The sequence below is a fragment of the Homalodisca vitripennis genome, chromosome X (genome assembly GCF_021130785.1).
Source record: "Homalodisca vitripennis isolate AUS2020 chromosome X, UT_GWSS_2.1, whole genome shotgun sequence".
NCBI lineage: Eukaryota > Metazoa > Arthropoda > Insecta > Hemiptera > Cicadellidae > Homalodisca > Homalodisca vitripennis.
The window spans coordinates 31,668,978-31,693,954 of record NC_060215.1 but is presented as its reverse complement, the minus strand read 5'-3'; the positions used below and the strand labels follow the sequence as shown (position 1 = coordinate 31,693,954).

The 24,977-nt window shown below is 35.8% G+C and overlaps 1 protein-coding gene across 1 annotated transcript in view; it reads left to right on the top strand.

Annotated features, from left to right (window-relative positions):
• Positions 1 to 24,977, top strand: part of LOC124368887 — a 105,028-nt gene that overhangs the window by 61,820 nt on the left and 18,231 nt on the right. The window contains exons 9-10 of the mRNA XM_046826386.1: positions 6,595 to 6,864; positions 7,648 to 7,920. Of these exons, the coding sequence (XP_046682342.1) occupies positions 6,595 to 6,864; positions 7,648 to 7,920 (543 nt within the window). The remainder of the gene's footprint in view (positions 1 to 6,594; positions 6,865 to 7,647; positions 7,921 to 24,977) is intronic.

Here is a 24,977-nt window from a genome sequence, read left to right as displayed (position 1 = left end):
AATGCTTGGATTTAAATTGGGCTTATGTAAAAAAAATAGAGGAAATTCTAAGCTTTCCAAACATTATTACATTAAGTTAATTACTGTTAATTTTCTTAACACGGGAACCTTATTTTATGATCGCCCCTTGTTTACGTTTTGGAATATTTTCTAAAAACACATCAATAGAAGTAACATTGTTTTAGGAAGATGATCTAAAAGTGTATAATAAAAAACTTACTTATTAAAAGTTAAATTTTACAATATTTTACCAATAAATATTAACCCTTTAACTGCTGTTTATGTGTTAATATGATCCATAGCTTTAAAACCATGGTGCGGCTGATTTGACAGCCTTAACTACCCCAATGTGATATAAATAACAATACATAACCCAGGTATACCTTTATTTACACCACTTAAGTCAATTTTTTATTTAATTAAAACTAAATATTGCATATTTACGATTATCACTGTTAGTTTTGGTAGTTTGTCAATAGTTTTTAAATGACACTAACAAACCAAGATGGAGATGTCAACTCTGAACATGTAGTTTTTTAGACTTGGTTACAGACCCTTTTACCAGGCTGCAACACATATTAGATCACGCAGTAAATGTCGTTCAACTTGGCAAAAATAATCATAACCAGTTACACGTCAGAACACGTATAATTAAGGCTGGCAAAATTGCTCATCAGTTAAAGGAATGAAAAAGCTGTTGTATATTTAGTCATAGGAATATTCTAAAAATATAGTTAGCATTCAAATACAGTAAAATTCCATTAATACGGCATCCTATAGTTCGGCACGCTTGGTAATCCGGTATGGAAAAAGTAATATTATCCACAACAACACAAAACATCAATCATTTAATACACAACGATGTTGTTTTCCGTTCTTGGTGGACACAGCATTTAGGTGGGCGTGGACAAGAAGCTAGGTGTCATATTCGGCCGACTTCAGGTGATATCGATTTCATGTGACTGACCATGGTCGTCGGCTGTCAGCCTGTGTAAACAGTTCCACTTTTGTATTTTCGTATCAATTCAATTGAGTCTAGTAATGGTAGGTTAACTTCTTAGTATTGTGCTCAGCACAGGTTTGTGATGGAAGGACGACTCTAAACTACTGATGTCTCGCCACTGCCTTCTGAGAAAGGCAAGCAGTGTCTAGAGAGGCTGGCGGTGGCAGTAAGGTACGGGGTTGTGATGAACTGGGATGAATTCGTAGCCCTGGGTGACGATTCGTAGATACACATTGTACATAGACCATTTGAAAAAAATAGTTCTTATAGATCCACATATAACAACACTACCTGAAAATTATATTTCAATAATAAAAACATGTTTTACTGTGATTGTTTGTTTATTTATGATCTCTAGATTATTTCTCAGATATATATATATATATATCCAAATAATCTGGTATATTTGATAATTCGGCATGCCTCAAGTCCTAACAGATTAACTGTACATGTAAAGTATTATATTATTTACTGGAGGAAGAATGTTTTGATTAATCAGCAACTCTCACAAGGTGTAAAGTTAATTTGGTATATACTGATTTTGCTGTTGTTTGGTTGTCTTAGGATTCATTCTATTATGAATTTTCAGAAATTGCACTCTTGTTCTGAAATCGTATGAATGTCCACTTTATGGCAATCATTTTTCATTGTACTGTTTTATAAATAATACGGAATATGAAATCACATCTCTGATTGAAAAAGTTTTCAAATATGCTTAAATTCATTGAACTTTTTGATTTTTATGATTTATCAAAATCCCTGTAACAATATTCAAGAATATTGGACTGAAACATTTGAGTGAGTCATGATTTTATTTTACACTCACTCAAGCCTAAGTCGGTAATTTATGATTTTTTTAACAACAACTTTCCCGCAGAATATGTTTCTTATACAATATAATTTAAATTATGGGTATTAATTAAAAGCATTAGAACAATTTAAAACAGTTTTTATGCGTTTGTGAACAAATAACAATTATTTTGCAGTGTTTACAGACTTAGGCACGCATAGAAACACTTCAAGATTTCATGATACATTTGATGCAAACTTCTTTTTTGGTTCGATGTATCTAAGAATGGAATTCATTTAACAACAAGATATCTGTTTTTGCACTGCGTTCATCACTTTGTGTACTGTACAGAATATAAAATTCAGCAATAAAGAATAATTAGTTACCCAAATGCAGTGTCAAATTAAAATTAAAATTATTCAAATTAAATATACTCTATAGTAGGGATCACAAGAGAGTGCAGTTGAGGGAGGAGCCTGTTTGGCGTGTGACCTGATAGCAGCCAATGAGGACTGAGCGACATTGCCAATTTGTTCTCTTCTGTAACCGAAGCGTGCCACGCCGGGTGGCAGTTGACGTGTTTTGTGGTGACGCGTGGGCCTGTCCATTCTATTGGTCGCCGCCACCTGCAATCTTTCGTGGACCCTACTGTAGCGCCGTGCCGGGTGGCAGTGATGTATAGTGTGGCAACGACGCGTGGGCCTGTCCATTCTATTGGTCGCCCCAATGCAATCTTTCGTGGACCCTACTGTAGCGCCGTGCCGGGTGGCAGTGATGTATAGTGTGGCAAAGTCCCGTGGGCCTGTCCATTCTATTGGTCGCCGCCACCTGCAATCTTTCGTGAACCCTACTGTAGCGCCGTGCCGGGTGGCAGTGATGTATAGTGTGGCAACGTCCCGTGGGCCTGTCCATTCTATTGGTCGCCGCCACCTGCACTCTTTCGTGGACCCTACTGTAGCGCCGTGCCGGGTGGCAGTGATGTATAGTGTGGCAACGACGCGTGGGCCTGTCCATTCTATTGGTCGCCCCAATGCAATCTTTCGTGGACCCTACTGTAGCGCCGTGCCGGGTGGCAGTGATGTATAGTGTGGCAAAGTCCCGTGGGCCTGTCCATTCTATTGGTCGCCGCCACCTGCAATCTTTCGTGAACCCTACTGTAGCGCCGTGCCGGGTGGCAGTGATGTATAGTGTGGCAACGTCCCGTGGGCCTGTCCATTCTATTGGTCGCCGCCACCTGCACTCTTTCGTGGACCCTACTGTAGCGCCGCGCCGGGTGGCAGTGATGTATAATGTGGCAAAGTCCCCGTGGGCCTGTCCATTCTATTGGTCGCCGCCACCTGCACTCTTTCGTGGACCCTACTGTAGCGCCGTGCCGGGTGGCAGTGATGTATAGTGTGGCAAAGTCCCGTGGGCCTGTCCATTCTATTGGTCGCCGCCACCTGCAATCTTTCGTGGACCCTACTGTAGCGCCGTGCCGGGTGGCAGTGATGTATAGTGTGGCAACGTCCCATGGGCCTGTCCATTCTATTGGTAGCCTTTCACTGCTCTCTTTCGTGGTTCCTACTGTAGTGCATAAACTTATTTAAATACTAGAATGGATCTAATAAATCTGCAGTACTAGAATAAATCAAATTAGATTGTATAATTCTGAACTCAGCCAAGTCAGTTATTATTTCAGCCTCCTTTAGTTCTTAATTCCTTTAAATCATTTTGTAGACAGATCCTAATAAAATGGCTCCATTCAATTTCTATGTCTAGCACTTTTTATCAGTACCACTAATCTTGTATTGTATCAACTCTACCCCTTATTCTGTTTTATAAGATCCCCGCACAGTCCATTGCCATGAGGACAGACCATGTTACAAAAAATAAGTGGTGATTTTCAGTGAACTTAATTTTTTGCTTAATAGAAGCATTCTCTTGATAAAACATGTAAGTGGTCTAGATTTATGGAAGGATAAGCAATGCATTCTGACCTCTGGAAATACCAATATCCAGATGGTTCTACCTCGGTTCGAGCTGTCAATATTGGTGATAGGGTTGTGACTGGCATCTCTGTGCTGTGCTTAAATTATGGAGAGTACTTTGCTTCAGTTCACAGTATAGGTTTACTCCTAATAATAGAACCTGACTGAATCATCAAATTCATTTCCAAAAACCTTCCTTTTAATAAAACATTGTAATTTTTTATATATTGTAGTCATATACTGTACAATTCATCAATTACAACTTATAAATTTGTTACAAGAAAATTGTTTACACTAAATAAATTAAACAAAAAAGTTATCACTTTTTTCATACAGTGGAAAATCAGTCACTCAAAATAATGTTTAGAGACTGGCATGTTTATTTAAATACTAAATACTAACCATTGAACGAAAAAGTTTAACATACCGCATCCTGTCACCCTCTTCATGGCAGTATGTACAGTTCTTTTTCAACACCGCCATCTGCATTTCTTCTTCACCATCCTCACTGTATCATCAATAAAAGTCACTTTGCTGGTAATCATTCATAGTCAATCCACTATTAGCTTGATTCCGAATCACTAAATAATTTATTGTATCTGGTAGCTAATGTGAAGAAACCCTGTGATTTTTAACTTCATATATTAAATTTAATATATTTTCCTGGTGGCAGTCCGAAGATTCAGATAATTGATGTCTGGACAGTCGGGACTCTACTGTATTAATCTTTATATGAAGAGTAGTTGTATGAAGAACATGAAATACTGTGTATAACTGAATTAAGTTTGACATTCTCTAAGTATTGGTTAACTCTCTTTTTCTCTCTCTAACTTTAGACCGATTTCAATGGTGCCCATTGTAACAAAGATATTAAAAAAATGTTGTTTATTAAAGTAGGTCCATTATCTTATTTCAATATATCAGCAAGGCTCCATAAGAGGCCATTTGACTGTCACAGACTTATTTTTATCAGTCCTGCGTTGAGTGAAGAGATAAAGTTGATACTATCTACTTTGACTTCCAAAAGGCATTTGAGAAGCTTCCATATCATCCCTTTTTGAAGAAACTTCTGGCTGTTGGAGTTTTCATTACCTTATTCGTTCAAATCCTATCTTTTGTAAAGAACATTAAGAGTATAATTTGGTAGAGTGTATTCTAAGAGTTTTATTTCCCGTTTAGGAATGCCTCAAGGCTTCAACTGGGGGTCCTATTTTATTATTGTTTTATATTAATTAGACATTAGACATAACTCTTTATTAACATGATCTTAGAGAACAGTAAAATTATTACAGTTTTTGGATTTTATGAGATTAACTAATAATGAGGGAAATGTGTCAATGATATCCATCTTGCAAAGTAACGTTCATCTTTGTGGTGATGATATTAAGATCTCTGTACCAGTTGTGGGAGTAACAGACCATTTAGTTTTGCAATGAGCCATTAATTCTGTTGTAGGGTGGGCTGTAGTCAATAACATGTCCTTGAACTTCAGGAAAACGGTGGTAATAATTTCTACTCAAACACCTAATTCTGCATTCTGTTCTTACTGGATTAGGGGCAGTAAGAACAACAGAAAATCACATTGTGCAAAATCTTGGTATTCTCATTGTTGTCATTGTTTTGAAATTTATGAGAAACACTGGATTGTGTGCTGTGTTTGTCAATAACGATTTGTAAGATACTTCACAGATTCTTGTATGAAGCTATCTTTATTATGCCACTGTTGTGTGGATAGGCATTATCGGTATGATTGCTACTGTACATTACATAAATCATAACAGTAGCAATCGAGTTTGTACAGAGTAAATTCCTTTTGTGGGCAGTCTTGAAGTTTTGTAATCTGGTTACAGTATATATGCAAAAGGAGATTCATCTTCCTGCTCTTTTAATTTGTCATCTTGTAATTGACCTGTTTTTCTATATAGTTTTAATTTGTTACTATCTGTTGAGAGAAAATATAGGTCTAAAAGTGTCAGTATATATATATATATATATATATATATATATATATATATATATATATATATATATATATATATATATTATGTGAGAAGTTGATTCGTTAGTCCCTATTTCAAAGTTGGTCTGGTTGGTAACTAGATATACTGACATCACAAACACTTTTAGCAGTTTAGTGACATTGGCAAGTTTTTACAATATGACATCTAAGCTGTGACTTGTTCTTGCACTTGGCTTCTTTTAAGTAATTTCTTTCAAGAGTTTCTTGTTTGACCTCAAAACTGTTTTTTTACACTTCTACTTGTTGAGTCTCACTGGTAGAGTTGAGTGGGACCTTCACTACACAATTTTTTAGCTATGAAAAATATTTTAGTTTTTTTGAAAGACATGGCACTTCAAGCATAGTATTTTGGTGTTAGTCTGGATAGCTGAAATTTGCATGACTTATTATTAGAAGTTGGATTCTTTCAGAAATTGAATTATACTGAAAGAGAGTATAGAAAATCTTTTTGGATTTCTTTTTGTACAGGGTGTCCAGAATGTTTAAATGTTACTACTTATGAATATACAATACATCACTTATAAAATCTTGTAAAGGTAAGGAATAAATGTTTCTAAAATAATAAATGTAGAATATATCTTAAATGTATATCTTTTACATGCTTCCATAGTGTTGTTGTTGATCGACAGTTTATACTTGTACAATTGCATTTTTTCACATCAAATCAATCACATTTAGGTGCTTCTGTGAATATGAATATAAATTTTGAAAAATCTTCATTTTAAGTTGTTTGTTTAGCATAGTATTGTGTAAATTGTAATGAAAGAGCGAAAATTGAATATATGATCAGACGTAAGACGGTTGTATATTCCAGGGTTACAAAGAGGTAAAAGAGACGTTGCGGTATCGCTTCTTGAGGCAAATAAGAGGCGACAATTACTGCGCATTGCGCAGCACCATCTTCCAAACATTGGCACGAGGCTTGTCGGTGCCGAGCAGTGCTGCAGCCATGGAGAGGCTGAGTCAGGCGCAAGACATCGGCAGCCGATGGTATCAGCACTGGAGGTTCAATGGGCTTCCGTACACAGGCACCAATCTCCTACGGGGCATGGAGATTTGCTTGCAATCTCTCGACAATATTCATGTGAGAAATTTCACAACTCAGTTGGAAATAGTTATAGCTCTAGGTTACTGAACAAAATAAACCTGAAGCATTTATGGTTGTAAGCTGCATTAAAATTTTCATTGTAAATTCAATTTGTCGAAAAAGATATTTCTGTTGTCAAATGACTAGATTCTTTAATGCAATTACAATTTTAAATGCATACATTTTTCATCATTTGTTCCAGTCTGAGAGCTGAGGAATGGTTACGTTGCAACCAACGTTTTCAGTATGCTGAAAAAAATATTTATTTCCAATTTTATATCTACTTAATCACATTATCAGTTTTTACAGTGTGTGAAAAAAGAAAACACTGTATATAAAAAGGCAAATAGTCTCTATCATTCTTTTGCAGCATAAATGTTGAAGCATTGCAGGTTTTTCAGTGATGCAGGTTTAACCCTCCTAAGAAATCATATGTGGAGTTGTTGCACAATAATTTTATCTATTTTCATATTGATACTTTTAGAAACATTAAAAATAATCCTATTTAGTACAATTGCAATCCTCATCTACACGGATCCACAGTCTGATGAGTATTGGCGGGTCATTGGCTCTCAAATTTTGTTTGTAGCTCTATATTGCATTACGGCTACTATTTTGAAGATGTTGATTCATGTGGTTTTCAATCAAAAGTTGTAGATAGAATTTTTATATTTGTATTTTTCCTCAGAGATAACAAGGAACAGTGAGGAATGATGAAATCTGCTGTATTGTGATAGTGATGATGGAAATGGAGCAGTGATAGTTGTGACTTTTCTATAGGCACTGCTGCAGAGCAACCAGAGGTCTGTGGAGGAGCGGGAAGACACCCTCCAGCACCTGCTGAACACTGATCCGACCCTTGACCTTCACCTCATGGAGGCCGTGAAACTACACATGATGGTGGCAGCACTGAACTTGCACGACAGCTACTCCAAGGGGCAGGACGTTCCACTGTTTTCCATACTCCTTTTTGCCAGAGATACTTCGGAAGTGCCTCTAGATTTCATGAACAATCACCTGGTCAAAGTGGGAAACACCGGCGGTCTGGAGCAGGTATGTGTACAGATCTGGCTCCTTTCATTGATTTATTCATCAGGGACACATCGTTATTTCAGTGGCATCGTTATAATGTGTACCAAAATTAAGCACTAAAGCAAAACATGCACAAGATTGAATATGTCTTTGGATTTTCTACGGGTAACATCTTATTTAAAACATCAATTTTTATATTTAATAATATCAAGTGTTCCTACATTTCTAACCTATAAATGTTCTTGGGTTAGCAAAGAGGAACTGTGCCCTGTATGGTAGAATTGAAGCATTATTAATGTCCTATAGCTCCTACCCTCCCCCAACTATATTTTTAAAGTCATAACTTGAAAACATAAAAACTTAAAACTAGTATTTTTAGACATAAAAGGATATTTTTATTTTGTAAGAAACCAATAATCAACATCGCTGATTCTATGGGGCCTGAGGGGGCCCGAGCCCCCTCAAAAAATTTGTCTTGGGGACACAGAGATTATTAAGAAAATTATTAGCTAAATTATCCTTTGTAAAATCGTAAAATTATGTTGGTATTTTTTATTTTCCTTGTGTTGACTGTAGTTACCTTTTAAAATACATTTAGTAATGAGTTAAAACAAATAAATATTATGGTAGTAAACAGGTTAACTGAAAACGGGTGGTGTGAATCATGATAGTGTTACGATGTTGGGGACACACTTAGAATTTGTCCCGGTTCGTGAACGCGAGTAAAGTCTGGCGGGCTACTGCTCCGCCGGGGGCGACATCAAAAGGACTGGAACAGGAACGCCTGGAACCCTCCCACTCTCATTGCTTTGACACTTTGAGACATCAAGACGCTGCGGCTATAGTATAACTCACCCTGCTGGTGCAGTCATTAAGTGTTATAGTTTCATTCAGTGCATTCTGCAGACGTTTTTAGTGTTGCGACTTTAGTGTTTAGTGGACTCTTTTATTTGACTATATTTTATTTGTTTTCTGTAGTCTCTTAGTGTATTGTGAATTAAGTTTGCAATGGATAAATTTTTTACCAAAAAGACGCACTTGGAAGTTAATGATACTGCAAGTCAACCTCCGACAATTATTGTGTCATCAATTGCTTCGTCGTCTTCAGGCGAGAATCGTTCACAGCTGAAACCTGGACAACCCAGTAAGGGAAGATCATTTCACACATCTTGGATGATCAAATATACATGGCTAAAATATGAAGCATCTACCGTAAAAGTTTTTGCAAAACCTGCAAAGAGGCAGATGCTAAAATCTATTACAGTTTTCTTCAAAAAGAAGAACATTTATTTCTGTAAGGTTTTGTAACTGGAAAAAGGCTTTGGAAAAATTCCGTCTTCATGAAAACACGTTTAAGCATAAAGAAGTAGTTCTGAAACAAAATTCTATTACTAATCGAAGTGTAGCCTCCCAATTGAATGAACAATTAGATAGTAATATGAAAAAGGCTGTTTAGTTCTTGAGACTGTTTTACTACCGTGCAATTTCCATGCCAACAATGATAATGTAAATTAGAGGGTACGAAAATGTAAACTAAAAATTTTTCAATTGTTGGAACTCTGAAAGAATGACGTACCTGAGTTAAAAGATTGGTTAGGTAATTCAGTATATAAGTGGACATCCCATGATATTCAAAACGATATCATTGATCTACTAGGAAAGTCTGTGTTGAGAAAGGTATTAGCTTCAATCAAGAAAAGTGAACATTTTTCTACTATGGTTAACGAAACAAGTGATTCTTCGATTCACGAACAAGTGTCATTTGTATTCATATTGTCGATGATTCCACCACTGAATCACAAATTCTGTGTAGTGTTTTAAAAGACGTTTGTGCTCATCTTGATTATTCAATGGATAACATAAGGGGACAGTGTTATGATGGTGCCTGAAATACAGGAGTTCAAAGGACTAAAAATAGTCAGTATTGGATATATAACCATAAGCACGTTATGTGCACTGTACAGCTTAAACCTGGCAGTTGTAGACAGTTTCCACCATCTTACATCTATGGGGGATATTATGGCTTTAGCCAAGAACTTAATAAACGCCATAAGGGAATCCACCAAAAAGATGGGACTTTTCAGAAGCATACGCTGTGATAGTGCCAATGATCAAGCTGGTCTATGACCCCTTTGCCCGAATCGATGGACTATGCGAGTTTCAAGTATTTTGAGAATATTGAAAAAAACTTTGAAGAACTTCTAGAGTTTAAAAAAATATTTTCTACACAGGACAAAACAGAGGCAGGTTAAAAATGTGCAGGATACATTGTTCAATGTTACAATTCAAGACTTATTTCTCTTTACGTCTTTAGTCTTTATTGGGTTCTTTGCAATGAACTCTGTGGAGGAAATCAATGAAAAAATTCAGTGCCCTCATCTAAGTGTTGCTGATCTGGAAAAAAGTTATGAGGACTTTATTTGTATATTGGTATATTGAATGGAAGGTGTGGTAGTTTTGATCATTTTTGGGAATTTTATTTAAAAGAAAAATCTTCACAAGTTGATGGTTGACATTTACCAAATATGAAAACAACACAGCCAGCTCACCACTGCACACTTTCAAAACCCCAAAATAATACTGCAAAGCTATTTACATTGACTTTGTGAAACAGTGTTATCTTGCATTACTGAGCAGTTTGCATCAAGTGGACTCAAACAGGTAATTGCAGTTGAATTGCTTGCTTTTAGTAAACAAAGGTGAAAAAATTTTGAAAAATCAACTGAGTTTAAAAAAAAATGACATAGACATTGAGAGACTGTGCTTACACTTGAATATGTTAGCTGATGTCGCTAATAAATAACATACGTGATGTAAAAAGTACATTACAAAAGAGCCTGCAAATGGAGAAATGTTATGTAATCATAATCATATTTTTATTGCTTTCAAACAATTTTACATTACATTTGCAAACGTTAATAAATGAAGCTAAAAAAGCTTACAGTTTACTGTTCTGAGATTCATTCATTTCACGCATACATACATTAAATTACATTCTCTATCATTCATACATGGCTTCAGTATCGGTACTAAGTTACGAAAACTAGTGGTCCCAGCGGCGTAACATGAACTCATCTACAGAGAAAAATACTTCAGACACTGAAAAGTCCTTTAATCAAGTTTAAATTGTGTTGGTTTGTTGACATTTTTTATGCTCTCAGGAAGATTATTAATTAATCTGACACCAGATTGTGAAGGAAGTTGTTCAAATGCCAGTGTTCTATGATGTTGTATCCTGTAGCTGCCCCAACCTCTAGTATCATACCTGTGAACGTCTCTGCCCCGCACTAACTCACATCAGAATCTGCAATACAGAGCTACATCCAAGGTATAGAGTCAGGGTAAAGTCAGAAAACCATGCTCCCTGAAAGCATCGTGGAACGACTCTTGGTTTCAATTTGCACATGTTTCGAATGAATTTCTTCTGAAGCCAGAAATCTATGTTGAATCTGATCCTGGCACATCCTAGACCAAATTTCTCACGGCATAAACGCCTGAAGCAACCCTTGCACATTCATGCTCAACATGATCGGTCCAAGTTAATCCTCTGTCGAGGTACATTCCTGAATAAATGAATCGATTCTACTTCCTGTACAAGGGTTTCCTCTACTGTGGCAATGGGTTGAATCTCGTTAATGTATTGGCGGTGAAAAACTTATATAATTCTTTTTGAATTGTTTGTTTGAATATTTATGTCAGAGAAATACTGAATACAAGAATTCAGTTCAACAAAAGTTTCTCTTTCCAGAGCGGTGTTTGGTTTTGCTCTGACACAGAGAGTCGTGTCATCCGCGTATTGGACTATCTTCCATTCTGAATCGATAGTTCGAGTTCGTTCACATAAACCAAGAACAGTATAGGTCAAAGAATAGATCCCTGGGAGACCCCCTGGTTCAAAGGAACTCTCTGTGACAATATTGGAAAATTCTACAAACTGACAACCGTCACTGAGGTACTATTTCAACCAAATCAGTGGTAGGCCACACACCCCATATGATTCCAGTTTTCGTAACAGAGTGGTATGATTTAAGACGATAGTTGTTTGTGAGGCAAGGATCGTCCTTCTTGCAAATTTGGAATCACTTTGGCTGTTTTTAGCTGGGCTGGAAACACTCCTATTTCAAAGGACATGTTAACCAGTCTTGTCAGTGGTTTCATAATGTGCTTTAGGTAATGTTTGAGTAGCCACACTGACATGACATTGACATCATACGAGGGCTGTTCAGAAAGTAACCTCCGGTTGGTCACAGTGCGGGTAGTGGAGGGGAGTAGCGCGCCATCTGTGCATTCACGCACTAAGCAGGTCAGTCGGCATCAAGCTGTAGTCGAGTGAACATCGTACCTGCGCTAGTTTAGTTTTTGTGGCAGTTTGAAATGTGTGCTGCAATAGAAAATACCGCCAAATGTGAAGTGCGTGCTGTTATACGGTTTTTTACAGCCAAAGGATACTCTGCAGCAGCTATTCATCGTGAGCTTTGTGCCGTGTACGGACCACAAGTTATGAGTGAAGGAGTTGTCCGTGAATGGGTACGTTTATTTAAAAGTGGACGAGAAAACGTTCATGATGAAGAGAGGAGTGGTAGACCATCCTTGGTGACTGACGAACTCGTTCAGACAGTTGATGCAAAAGTTCGTGAAAATCGACGTTTCACAATGGCGGAGTTGTCTACTGATTTTCCACAGATTTCTAAGACTCTTTTGTACGAGATAGTGACAGCAAGATTGGGTTACCGTAAGTTATGTGCACGATGGGTGCCCAAAATTCTTACCGACCACCACAAAACTCAAAGAATGGCCTCTGCATTAGACTTTCTGTCACGTTATGCGGACGAAGGAGAACCATTGTTAAACAGAATCGTGACCGGTGACGAAACCTGGATTAAGTACGTAAACCCTGAGACAAAAGAACAATCAAAGATGTGGGCACATTCAGATTCGCCTACCAAACCAAAAAAAGCCCGGCAAGATTTTTCTGCCAGAAAACTGATGGCAACGGTGTTTTGGGATGCCAAAGGGGTGTTGTTGGTTGAATTCATGGAACGTGGGACGACCATTAATCAAGACGTGTACTGTGAAACACTAAAAAACATTACGATGGGCTATACAGAACAAACGCCGTGGTATGCTGACTTCCGGTATCGTTTTTTTGCACGATAACGCCCGTCCTCACTCTGCTTGCAGAACAACAGCCCTTCTTAAGTCCTTCAAGTGGGACGTTTTTCAACCATCCACCTTACAGCCCAGATCTGGCGCCAAGCGACTATCACCTCTTCATGCATATGAAGAAATGGCTCGGGTCCCCAGCGGTTTGATGACGACGAAGAGCTCAAAGATGCGGTCACAGGCTGGCTCAAGGCACAGGCGGGTGATTTTTATGCAGAAGGAATTTCAAAGCTTGTGAAGAGATACGATAAGTGCCTCAATCGTGATGGAGACTATGTCGAAAAATAGTGCAAAGATGTAGTTGTAAGATGTATATATTAAAATATTTTTACTTAACTTGGTGTATTTTTTTCAATCGACCGGAGGTTACTTTCTGAACAGCCCTCGTATGATTTTTTTGTGTTGAATCCCCGTATCACCCCCACCACCTATTTTCGCTAGCAGCAGAAAGCACCATGGACAATACCGGCCCCCTTATAGGTTCCAAACTAGACCGACTGCCCCTCAAAGACAGGTTTTTATTGGTTTTGAAAATTTTGAAAAATCTGGTTTTAAATTCAAGTTAATAATGTCCCATGCTACCTTGGATATGTTTTCTGCTCTCTTCAGTCTACTTTCATTGTCATAGGCTTTATAACTTTCTTGTAAATTGTCTTTAGTTTTTCAACAAATTTTAAACTGCTCATCTTGAGATACCTTAAATATGGATTAGTAAAATTTAACTTTTTTCTCTTCATTTGAGAATTCCCTGGGTAATCCATTGATTAAAAAAAATTGTATTTCTTCCTTGAACATTTTGAATGGGCAAGTGGCATCAAGATGTGTGGTTATACAATAACTGAATTCGTTTAATGCCTCATTTGGGGATTTAAAATTGTTTAAGAAAGTCCAGGATTCCTTTGTAATAGACTGACAGAGACGATAAAAATTTCTGGGATGTAGAAACCGTTTGGTGCTCGGGTTCCGGCCTCACCTCCTGAGCAAAATGGTCAGCGATGGCGGTGTCCAATACAGAGACCACAGCAGATGAAATGTTTGTGATGACATTGTCAACAGCTGTGCTCGATGTAGCAGTCACTCTAGTGGACAAGTTCACAGCCCACTCCAATCAGAATGAATTCAACACGTCTCGAAGCTGCTGGGTCATGGGGTTGGTGTGGTCAAAGACATTGGTATTGAAGTCGCCAATTATAATGAAATACTTGGATTTTGGTTGGGAAAAGGACAAAACTGATTCAAGTTTCTAAAAAATGTATCGTTGCAGCCTCTGGGGGATCTATACAACCCAACTACGTTTATCTTTGTATGTGAAGTAGTGAAGTGCATTAAGCTTCTCCAAGTAGTTTCAATCACGACAGAAATAGCAGAACGGTCATTTAGCGCCAATTTGTCAACAATGGGACAGAAGCGATTGAACAACTTGGCTGATCTTCATGCGCACTGAGATGTTTTGGATGGGTTGGATATTCAACCAGTCATCAACGACTTCATATTCAGTCATCCAGTCCAGGGGTGCCCAGCCCCCCCCAAGGGCAATGGCGCATGCCCCCCCCAATCCAAGTGTAATGCCCCCCCAAAGTACCCCAATACCCAACCCTTTAGTTTTTAACATTAGTCAGTGTATGACAATAAATTCACATCTTACATTCTTATCTTCCAAAGGACATCATTTACCTTTGGTCTTGTGAGGAATTCTTTCTGTTTTCATTATTGTAAAAAATATATACCACTGTTTATTATCTTTTTTAGAATAGAAATAAAGTATCTTTTTGAATTTTGATATAATTTTTGACACTAGCAGTGCACCCGTTCTTTGTACGGGAGGACTAAAAAGCAGTAAACAATTATTATAGTTTTTTAATATTTATATGTTTATCAAAGTACTAGATTACATCAGGAATAGCTACATGACAAATATTTTTAATAGGATATTAAAAGGTCAGTAAGGGAGGCTTTGCCTTTTTAAATGTTAAGGTTACTTATAAAAAGTTGAATAATAATATCATTGATAATTCTTTATTGCAAAAGAATATTGCATAGCAACTTTGGTAAACATTCATACAATTTTGGAACGTTTATAAAAAGTTAGATTCCAGCCAAAAAACCAAAAAAGGATTGAAGAACTGAAGGTTAAGGTTATCAAAGGTTAAGGCAATGAAATAATAGCACTTCAATCTTCAATGTATATGTCATTTTAAACACTTTTATTTATAAGTAATTATACTGTAGTTCCAATAGCAAATTATAGTCACTAGTCTAGTATGTTGCTGTCATGAAAACAACGAGATACAATTTACAGCTGATCATACAATACAATCCAAATAGTACAACATATTAGAATCCAAATAGTGTTGTAAATTTTATTTCATAAAACGGCATGTATTAAAGAGTTTAATAAATGTATTAATTTAATTTTGTTTCTATTATGGTGGAGGCATCATGTTTAACAATAACCAGAGTTTTTACAATGTGAATGGAATAAACATAGCTGTAAATTAATATATAATGTTGGCAAGTTTAGGTATTCTAAATTATTATAAATTGGAACAGGTTGTTACTGATGTTGTGTTGTAGGTTGTATTTACTTTTACATTACAAGAGTAAATAAAAAAAATCTAACAAAATGTATCATTAAATGGTTTTATTTTTGGAATAAAGATATCATCTGAACAAGTACATTTTGTAAATTCTATCTACTAATACCAATAACAATAACAACTTTTACAAAAAGAAAAAAAGTAATAAAACATTACAATAGTTACTTGATTACTGTGTGGTAAATAGGGTGTAAAATTTGAAAGGTTGAAATTGGCTTCATTTTATACTTTTCTTAAATTTTTGACAAAAGAAGTTTTTTTCTTTGCACACTTGAAAGTGCAAACCTGTTGATGATTTCTTCATTTGAGATCTGTTTTAGAATTTCTTTCTCGCAAGAAAGAATGAGCAAGCTTGAAAGCCAACTATCCCCCATGGTGCTTCTTAGACGATTCTTAACTATCTTCAACCGACTCATAGTTCTCTCAGCAGAACAACTTGTGACTGGCAGATACAACAGTATCCTATAAAGTATACTGAGATGAGGGAATCTTGATAGATTCAATAGGCACCTGTATGGAAAAATAAATCCTCTTTTCACCCAGTCGTCAACATTTTTCTTTTTCTTGAACTTGTCAGTCACTGTAACGTCCTCCTGTTCTTCATCTTCATCATGGTCAGAACTTAAACTATCCTCGGGGTTAGCAGTACTGGTTCTCTCTGATTTCTTCTTCTCAGACATGACATCAGAAATATCTATGTCCAAGTGAGTAGCTTTGGTAAACATCAATGAAGATGTCTAGTTCATCTACAATTAATTCCTTGTCTAGATTGTAGTATTCACAAAGATTCTCAATTGAAGATGGATTACATTTTAGGCCTTTTTTCTTATCATCTACCATCTTCAAAATTCCATCATGAGAAAAATATCCCATCTGCGACACCATAGCCAGAGAACTTTCTGGAAAATCTGTTCCCAATTTAGCTGGTTGTAGAGAGAGTCTAGAACGTTGAAATAAATATCAACCTTTACTTTCTTAATAGGGTCTTCTATGCATTCCTCAATTGCCAACTCGTCCATGAATCTTTTCCTTTTTCTGATTCGTTGTCTGGTGGGTAAAGAAATGTTGTGTTCTTCAGCAAAGGAAGTAATGCCACTTTCAATCTTTTCCCACGCCGAATCTTGGCGCATGAAACGCCAGTTTTTCCTGTGTTTCTTTAATAACTTTTGGGACTATACTGTAATCAATGGTAGGTGACTGAAAAACAAATTGTTATGGGAGACAATATTTTGAACAAAGAAGATGCTATGTATATTGTGCTTATATTTTCAAAATCTGTCATTTGCTTTAGGAGGCCTATTGCTTTGGCTTTGGTGTTGTTGTCAGAATTCTTGTCAGTCGACAAATCTTGCAATGTATCTCTTATTGTTTCAAAACAACTCACAATGGTTTGAAGGGCGTCAGTTTTACTCGACCAACGAGTAGTCTGTACTCTTTTTAAGCGTCTCTTGCTTCTTTTTTCCCCCTTTTCTAGATTTTCGAGCAAAAGGTGGTGTCTCCTGTGGCCTGACATGAAAACATACAAATCTTCCAAGAATGAAAACAAATTCCTCATTTGACAGCATATATCAAGGGACGTTCTACAACAAGGGCGAACCTGTGAGAGCAGCACCATACATAAAAAGCTTTAGGGTTTTCTTTTGTGACTAGTGATTTGAGACCTTTGAACTGCCCTCTCATGTTCCCTGCACCGTACATACTCTGGCCCACTATACCTTTGGGATCAAGGTTTAGGGCTGTTAAGCATTTCTTTAGCTCTCTAAACAACATTTCCCCGGATGTATCCCCACTTGTAAAAACCTTGACCAAGCGCTCTTTTGGTTTTACGTTTTGATATTGTAGTTTGTTGTGTATCATCCATGTGCTCAATGTAGCGAACTATGATAGTGGTACATTCTTTTTTTACTCACATCCTGGGTAGAATCTAGTATAATCGAATAAATATTGGTTTAAATTCACACTTGTTACAATTTTATTAACTACCACGTCACTCATTGTATTGATAAGATCAAAAATATTCCTGTACTCAAGAAATTAGATCCCAGTCTTACATTCTCAGCCCTTGCTCTATCAATTTTTTTTCAAGGTAAACTCTCGCATCTGGGCTATATTTTCCTATAAGTCTAAATAACCCTAACAGCTTTCCTTCTAAAACATCGTTTTTGCGAAAGGCAATCATTTCCTCACTCAAGTAACTACAACAATCAATGGACAACTGACAGGACTTCTCGGTTTTGGTCAAACTGCTCTGTTACATTGTTGAGCAAGGCTCGAATCTATTCTCTTTTGTGAGATCCATTGAATTCTGGCAACCTCTGCAGATATATGATTTTTGGAAGTCTCGTGGAGTAAAAAAATCTCTTTCTCCTCTATGCTCTGTCCACCCTCTGTAGCCGGTTGTTCCCCATACAGACCGTTCAGTTGGAAGTGCAAATAGTGTGCAAGGCAAACAAAATACAGCGTCCTTTTTTTACTGTACACTAGCCACTTCCTAGGTTTCACACTGTTATTGGGCAATATACAATTTTTCCACAGAGGATTAAATTTTCTTCCACCCGTTGAAGGAAATTCTATTGATGATAAGTCTTGATTTTCCAAATTTAGAGCCACATTTATGTCTTCAGGAGAGAGCTTGAGGTTAGCATATGAAGCTGGATCACTGTGATCTTCATTAGATGAAATATCCGAGTCTGGTTCATCTACATCACTTGTTCCAAAATTGTCAGGTTCCTGTTTCTTCCAGTTCTTGGTTTGATCTACAAATATATACAAAATTTGTTTAGTCTGTGAGAAGTTATTAAGCCCTAAGCTAATAGGTTTTAAAATTCTCAAAAAATGGTAGGCCTATTGCCTATAACTTCTAACATATGCCTGAAGAAAATTAACCCCTTCTATGCACGCCAATTTCTATGCTCTACCCGTCGATAGATAAACAACCAAGAAGCTTCTGAACTCTAACGGGACTTTGGCGAACTACAACAATATTCAGACAGTGAAGAACGTCAAGAATGTTGTACACGGTTATATTTGTATTCAGTATTTGGGTCAAACTATTTGGGTACATAACTATTAGGCCTATGTTATAACCTAACCTAACTCCACAGAGTGCTGAACAGTACCAAAATACCTATAACAGAGAAAACGGTAGAACCAAATCAGACTTTGGTTTGACTCCTCAGAATACGAGCTTGGGTAAGTTAGGCTATACCATACATTTTACAAGATATTATGTTTTTAGGTAGGTTGGATACATAAAGGCTTAGTATTCGTGTTAATCGTGTTTGCCTCTATAAAACAATATAACAGCCTGCGCCCTGCGCCTAGGCCTAGACATATTAAAATTTTGACTAAGTAAAAACCGTTTTTTGCCCCTTAGGTTTACATTAGTTACTTATTACAAAGTTAGGCCTACCTTTGTGTTTCTAGTTCAGAGTCTGTGACTTCTAGTAGTGGTAGAGTAATTGCATCAGTCCTCGATCTCGCTGGTAGATTTATCTTGGAAACTTTCTGATGTTGGCTCAAAAACATCTTCATCTTGGTCTTGGGTAGGCCTACTCGTCAAAGTATGAGGGATGTCATCCAGGGATGTAGATTGGCTTGGGCTTGGGTCTGGAACGTATTTTTGCCATTGGGCCGTTGTCGACTTTTATTTCAACCACTTTATAATTGATTTTTTAAATTGTTCTTAAACTTGTAACTATGTTTCTTCTTACAGTGATCCAACCATTTGTCTTTGCGATGGATCGTGTTGCACATCACTTCTAGGCATTTAAATTTGTACAACGTTTTTGCTCTCTTAGGCAATCTTTAGTTTTAGTTATGAACAAAAATCACAAATCTACAACATAACATAAGACATACCATACGCATAACAAATACACGCACATTCAACCTTCATTAACGTCCGTATCCGAGCTTCTTCAAACGAGACAGTTTTGTTCTGTTGCAATAGGTACTCTCAAACTCACGACTCACATTCACATCAGTACATCACTAACGGCTGTGATGTGACTGTGACAGACAGCAGACGGCAGACAAGACAGTGTTGCCAGTTGAGCCACTGCCAACCTAATCGCCCTAAACAAATAAAATATTTCTCTTATGGATTTACACGGAGATCCTGGAGTTAGTTTTAAAGGGCGGAATAATATTTACCTATGGCAATTTCGATCTTGAATCTTGATGATATGGTTAAATGATTAATCAGTACTTTTAACTTAACTGTTGAGTATAATTCTCATTTCTCTGGTTATCGTCATGGTTTAAAATGTTAAACATAAAAAAAATCCATGCCCCCCCAAAAAATTTTGATGGCGCAAATTGCGCCATGCCCCCCCCTTCTGGGCACCCCTGATCCAGTCAGGCGGTCAACATTTGCACCTTTCTAAAGGCACTCTAGCCCTAATATTGGTATTTAGTGCAATATTAATAATCTTTATAAAATAGAGGATTAAATAAATGCAGAATGTTAAATTTTCAGTTCCCAAATATTAGTACTAGTTTAGTACTGTATTTCTATATTACTATAGTACTCTATTAGTTATTTTCAAATACTTAAATATTTGTAAGGTGTAAGAACCAATTAAAACCTACTATTTACATATTTTTTGACTGAAAATATTAGGCATGCTATGTTAACTTTATTAACTGTATTAAAGCATTAACTTTGAGATATTGTTTTTATTTAATGAACCCTGAGCTTTATTCAAAGTAAGATTAAATGAACTATTTCACCTATCAATCAAGTGCTATTACTGTGCTACATCAATATTTTACATTTTATTCTTTTAATGATAGTTTAGGATTTATTTAAATATAATTTCAGTCTTCGTAGCTATGTAACAATATATAAGCATAATTATTACTGTAAATTAAATTAGCTTTTCAGTTTCGAAAATACCATGTGTGTTTATGTGTTGTTTCTGTTTTCAAAGCCAGTGTCAGTTGTCAAGTTTCCCAGAGTTTCGAATTATCGAGAGTCAAGTTTTCGGGGTTCTAATGTTGATCATATTACTTAAAATGCTTAAAAAAACTTTAAAACTCACTATTTTTCACCTAAAATTTTTAAAATTTCCGGGGCAATACCTCCGGTATGCCCCCTCTGCAATTTTTTTGAAGGTCGGTGCCCCTGCCAATAATTATCTAGAAAGATACATGTATATCCCAGCAAAATAAAAAAAATTATATATTTTGATCTACACCCCTGCCAGTCAATGCTACTATGGGTCACCAATGACATGACCCAATATTCTTCTTGGAACAGCCCCCCCCCTCCACCACCAGGGAAAACTGGATCGTTTCACCAAGATCTAAAGAAGAAGTTAAGAAAATTATAAAAATTGGGTAATTACAAAACGTTTATACATCATTTATCCGTCTGGTGCGAACCACTAAAATCAATTGTAAAAGTTGAAAATAGCCTGATATCGGAATATCAGCCTTGTTTTATTTAAAGTTCACAAGAAAACCTTATAAGTGATTATGTACAGGTAAAATGAAATTCGTAATCAAGCCATGAACTATGACTAGTTATTTATTGTCATGAAAGCATTATTGGTTACATTTTAAAAGTATTAATGTGGTTTTATCTTTGGGGTTTTGCTAGGATTTAAGTAGAGTAAGTACAACAAACTTTACAGCCTTTGCAGCATGTTCAACCTTTTTATACACCATAATTAAATTTCTGTCACAGTCAGCTTAATCGATGTAGTCTTTGGATTTTAAATTAGATTTAAAACTGATATTTAAAGTATTAAGAGAACAAACAAACACTGTATTGGAAGTGGAATCTAAAATATATTGTTAATTAGATACTTCTCTGGGCTCGTTAAGAGTGGCATTGATTATGAGCTACTGACAAAAAATATTTTTTAAGTCAGTTTGAAAGAAAAAAAAGGATTTTCTCTTCATATGAATGAAGCTTTAAAGAACAAGAATTATGTTGAGTTTGTACAAATATTCAAGTACTGGTTCATTATATTGGTGGTTGAAAAAACTGTATAATTACACACATATTTATTTACACAGATGAGGAGCTTTGCTTGGCTGTAGTAGTGCCTAAATGCATGTCATTAAAAGTACAGAAATACACTTTTTCCCTGTGATATGGTTATTGCATGAATATTAGGATGCTACATAGAGAATTAGTTGCATATGATAATTTTAAAACTATTCATCACAATATTGTAACAATGTTATGTACGAGTACTTTCAAATAAAGGTCATCACAGTGCTTTTTTTAGATCAAACATTTGAGTCCTTAAAAATAAATCAACTTGGATGAAAGCCTCTAGCCTTCTGTCTTCACAAATTTTATGAATGATTGTTATCTATTCCCAAGCATTTTTGAAACTCCACAAATGAATGATTGGTGTCTAGAACTAACCGATAGATAATGCAACACTCTCTACTGTTTTAAAAAGATTTTGAATCCGTGAAGTATTAGATTTGTGTAGATCTGTGATGATATAACAGACTAAAAAATTGGTCATCATAGTGCTGTGCTTTAAGATCAAACATTTGAGTATTTTAATATTAAAAGAACTTAGAGAAAATCCTCTGGCCTTCTGTCTTCAAAACTTTTGTGAATGATTTGTATCTATACCCAAAAATTCACAAGTCAATGATTTGTGTTTTGGTCTGGCCGATAGATAACGCAACACTCTTTACTGTTTTAAAAAGAATTTTTAACCCGTGAAGCGCTCATCACGGACTAGTTCTGTGATCATTTCACAAACTGAAAAATTGGTCTACATTATCAATATACTGATTTGGTATTGTTTAGGTGTATAAATAAAATAAAAGCAATTAATTTAACTATAAGTATCTTCTATAAAAATGATTAGGCTAAACCATAAAATAATGTATTTAAATTAGGCTAATGGATTTCCGTGATTATATTGAACTAGAGGTCTGTTGCGTACGTACTAGAAATCAGAAATTCTGTATTGATAATCTTTAAGATTACAAGTAGCATCAATTAAAGAGAATGTATGTAGTTATAAAATATAAAAGTTCATGTTGGTCTTGGGTAAGGTGTTTGTCTCCACAAGTGAAATTTTTCCACTGTGTAGATGGTTCTTTATTGCTGTCTTCATTTTCATGTGGTTGTCTTGATTTTTTTCTGGCAAAGCATTAAAGAGTTTCTTCCCGGCATAGCTTGGTTTTTTCTCAAATACAGCTGTTCTGTGAGGAGGTAGTGGGAAGTCTTGACCATGTCTTGTATTATGCTTGTGGTGATCACCATTTCGAGGAAGGTTTCTCGATAAGCAGTATAATATCTTTTCCAGAATATATGGAGAAGTCACTATCAGCATATTCAATTATTTGAAAGTAGCTCTGCAACTTTCTCTATGTCCTAGCTTGTCCATTAAACGTATTGCTTTCTTCTGAATTTTGAGGACTTTCAATAGATTAAATTGAGTTGGGCCTCCCCATGCTGCTATTCCTGCTATACCTGAGACGACTTCCAAATAGTTCCATAGTACGCTATTTTTGTAGATTTAAGAGTGCTTCATTGCATGGGTCCTTCACAAAGGAAAAAGTGATACATTTTAGCTTTAGGCATAAGCTAGTGGCAGGAACCTTTACATTGGTGTCAACATGTTCCGAAAAATTACTAAATTTTGTGATAGTCATTAGAATAAGTCATTGTTTTAGCACCCTAACTCTACCCTAACACTACACCAGGCCCGTAATGTCATGGGTTCAAATATGGATGCTATCCACTACCATTACATTCATCATTGTAAGCAAACGTTTTCAATTTTCAATCTGTATTTCAAGCTTCGCTATCCAGTATTTAAGAAGAGTGTTGGGTTCATATGAATAATATAGCGGTTTTTTAAGAGTTGTCATTCACTATGAAAACAAGCAAAAAACTCATATTGAACTTATCTATTATAGAACTCATGTAGGACCCTGGTGATACTTTGAATGTTTTTAATAGTAAAATTCTCAATGTGTTAAAAATTATGATTAAAAGTACCATGGTTTTTTCATGAATTTCCTTGGTTAGGCTATAAAATTTTTAAAATCGTTTCGTAGGAAGTACATTCCATGCAAATATGTTTTGTAGTTTAGGAAATGTTGTGATGTTGGTCACTGGTATTTGGATTGGGATACAGATTGGCAAACAAATTTTAAAGTCTTGAATTGAATCAAACGTTTTTCATAGCGAATTAATTTGTCTACAAAAATAAAACAAGTATGTCAATATGAAAAAAATATTTTTGTAGAAAACAAATGTTTCTAAATTTTCAGTTGTTACTATAACTATAACATTATTTAATACTTGTCTCATTAGCTTCAAAAATAATTAATTGTAGTGTAACATTGATATTGTATAAAAATAATGTTTTGCCAATTTAATGGCTTATTCTTGTATTTGAGCATACTTAATGGAACCGTTTAAGGAAGGTGATATATTTATTATGTTAGGCTGATAGATAATTCATGTAGTTATTAGACTTGTTAATGTAATGCCAATTTCAAATAGAAATGTGCCTGGTAGCTAAAAATAGAAATGGTTGAAAAATATGTTTGCCCAATTTATGCTATAAAATTTATTTATATACCTATTTATTTTTGTAGGCAACTGTATCTAATCATTTAACTGTGGCTGTTGTTCAGTACAGTGTTTAATACTAATAACCTTTTTGGTAAACAATTTTTATAGGTACTATAAAATAATGTATTAATTAACTCAATTAATGTACAATTGTGCCAGGAAACTATATCAAACTAGTTGGCTTAGCTTTGGTGAAGCCTATAAAAATTTCATTCAGGCTGGAAAAATTTCATTTGTCTGTTTATCTGTCAATATCTCGAAAACAAGCTGGATTTTAGACTTGAAATTGATCATGAAACTTAATTTATATATGAGGAACCTGAGTCGATGATGGTGCATATCATCCTTGGAATTTGGCAGATAGCAGAATAAATAAATTTTTATAAACTCAATACTCCCCATAAGAGATTCAAACATGTGGCTTATTAACACATGTAGCCTAACTATCCTTATACATACAACATTATTTTATTGTGACCCGGTAAGTAAATTTAAATGATTTAAACTTCGATATGAAACTCAATTTAATGAAAGAAATCCTAACTGTATCATGTGACTTGATGGCGAGAAATATTTCATGTGTGGTTTCTAAATGTCTCATGAAACTTAATTTCTACAAGAATGAGTTCTATGATGCGTCAGTTTTATGCCAACTTCTTCTTTTCTGATCATCGATCAGTCTATCTGTCCACAGGACATCTATAACGAGCTATAGATGTTAAATGTAGCACACAACCTTAGCGGAGCCT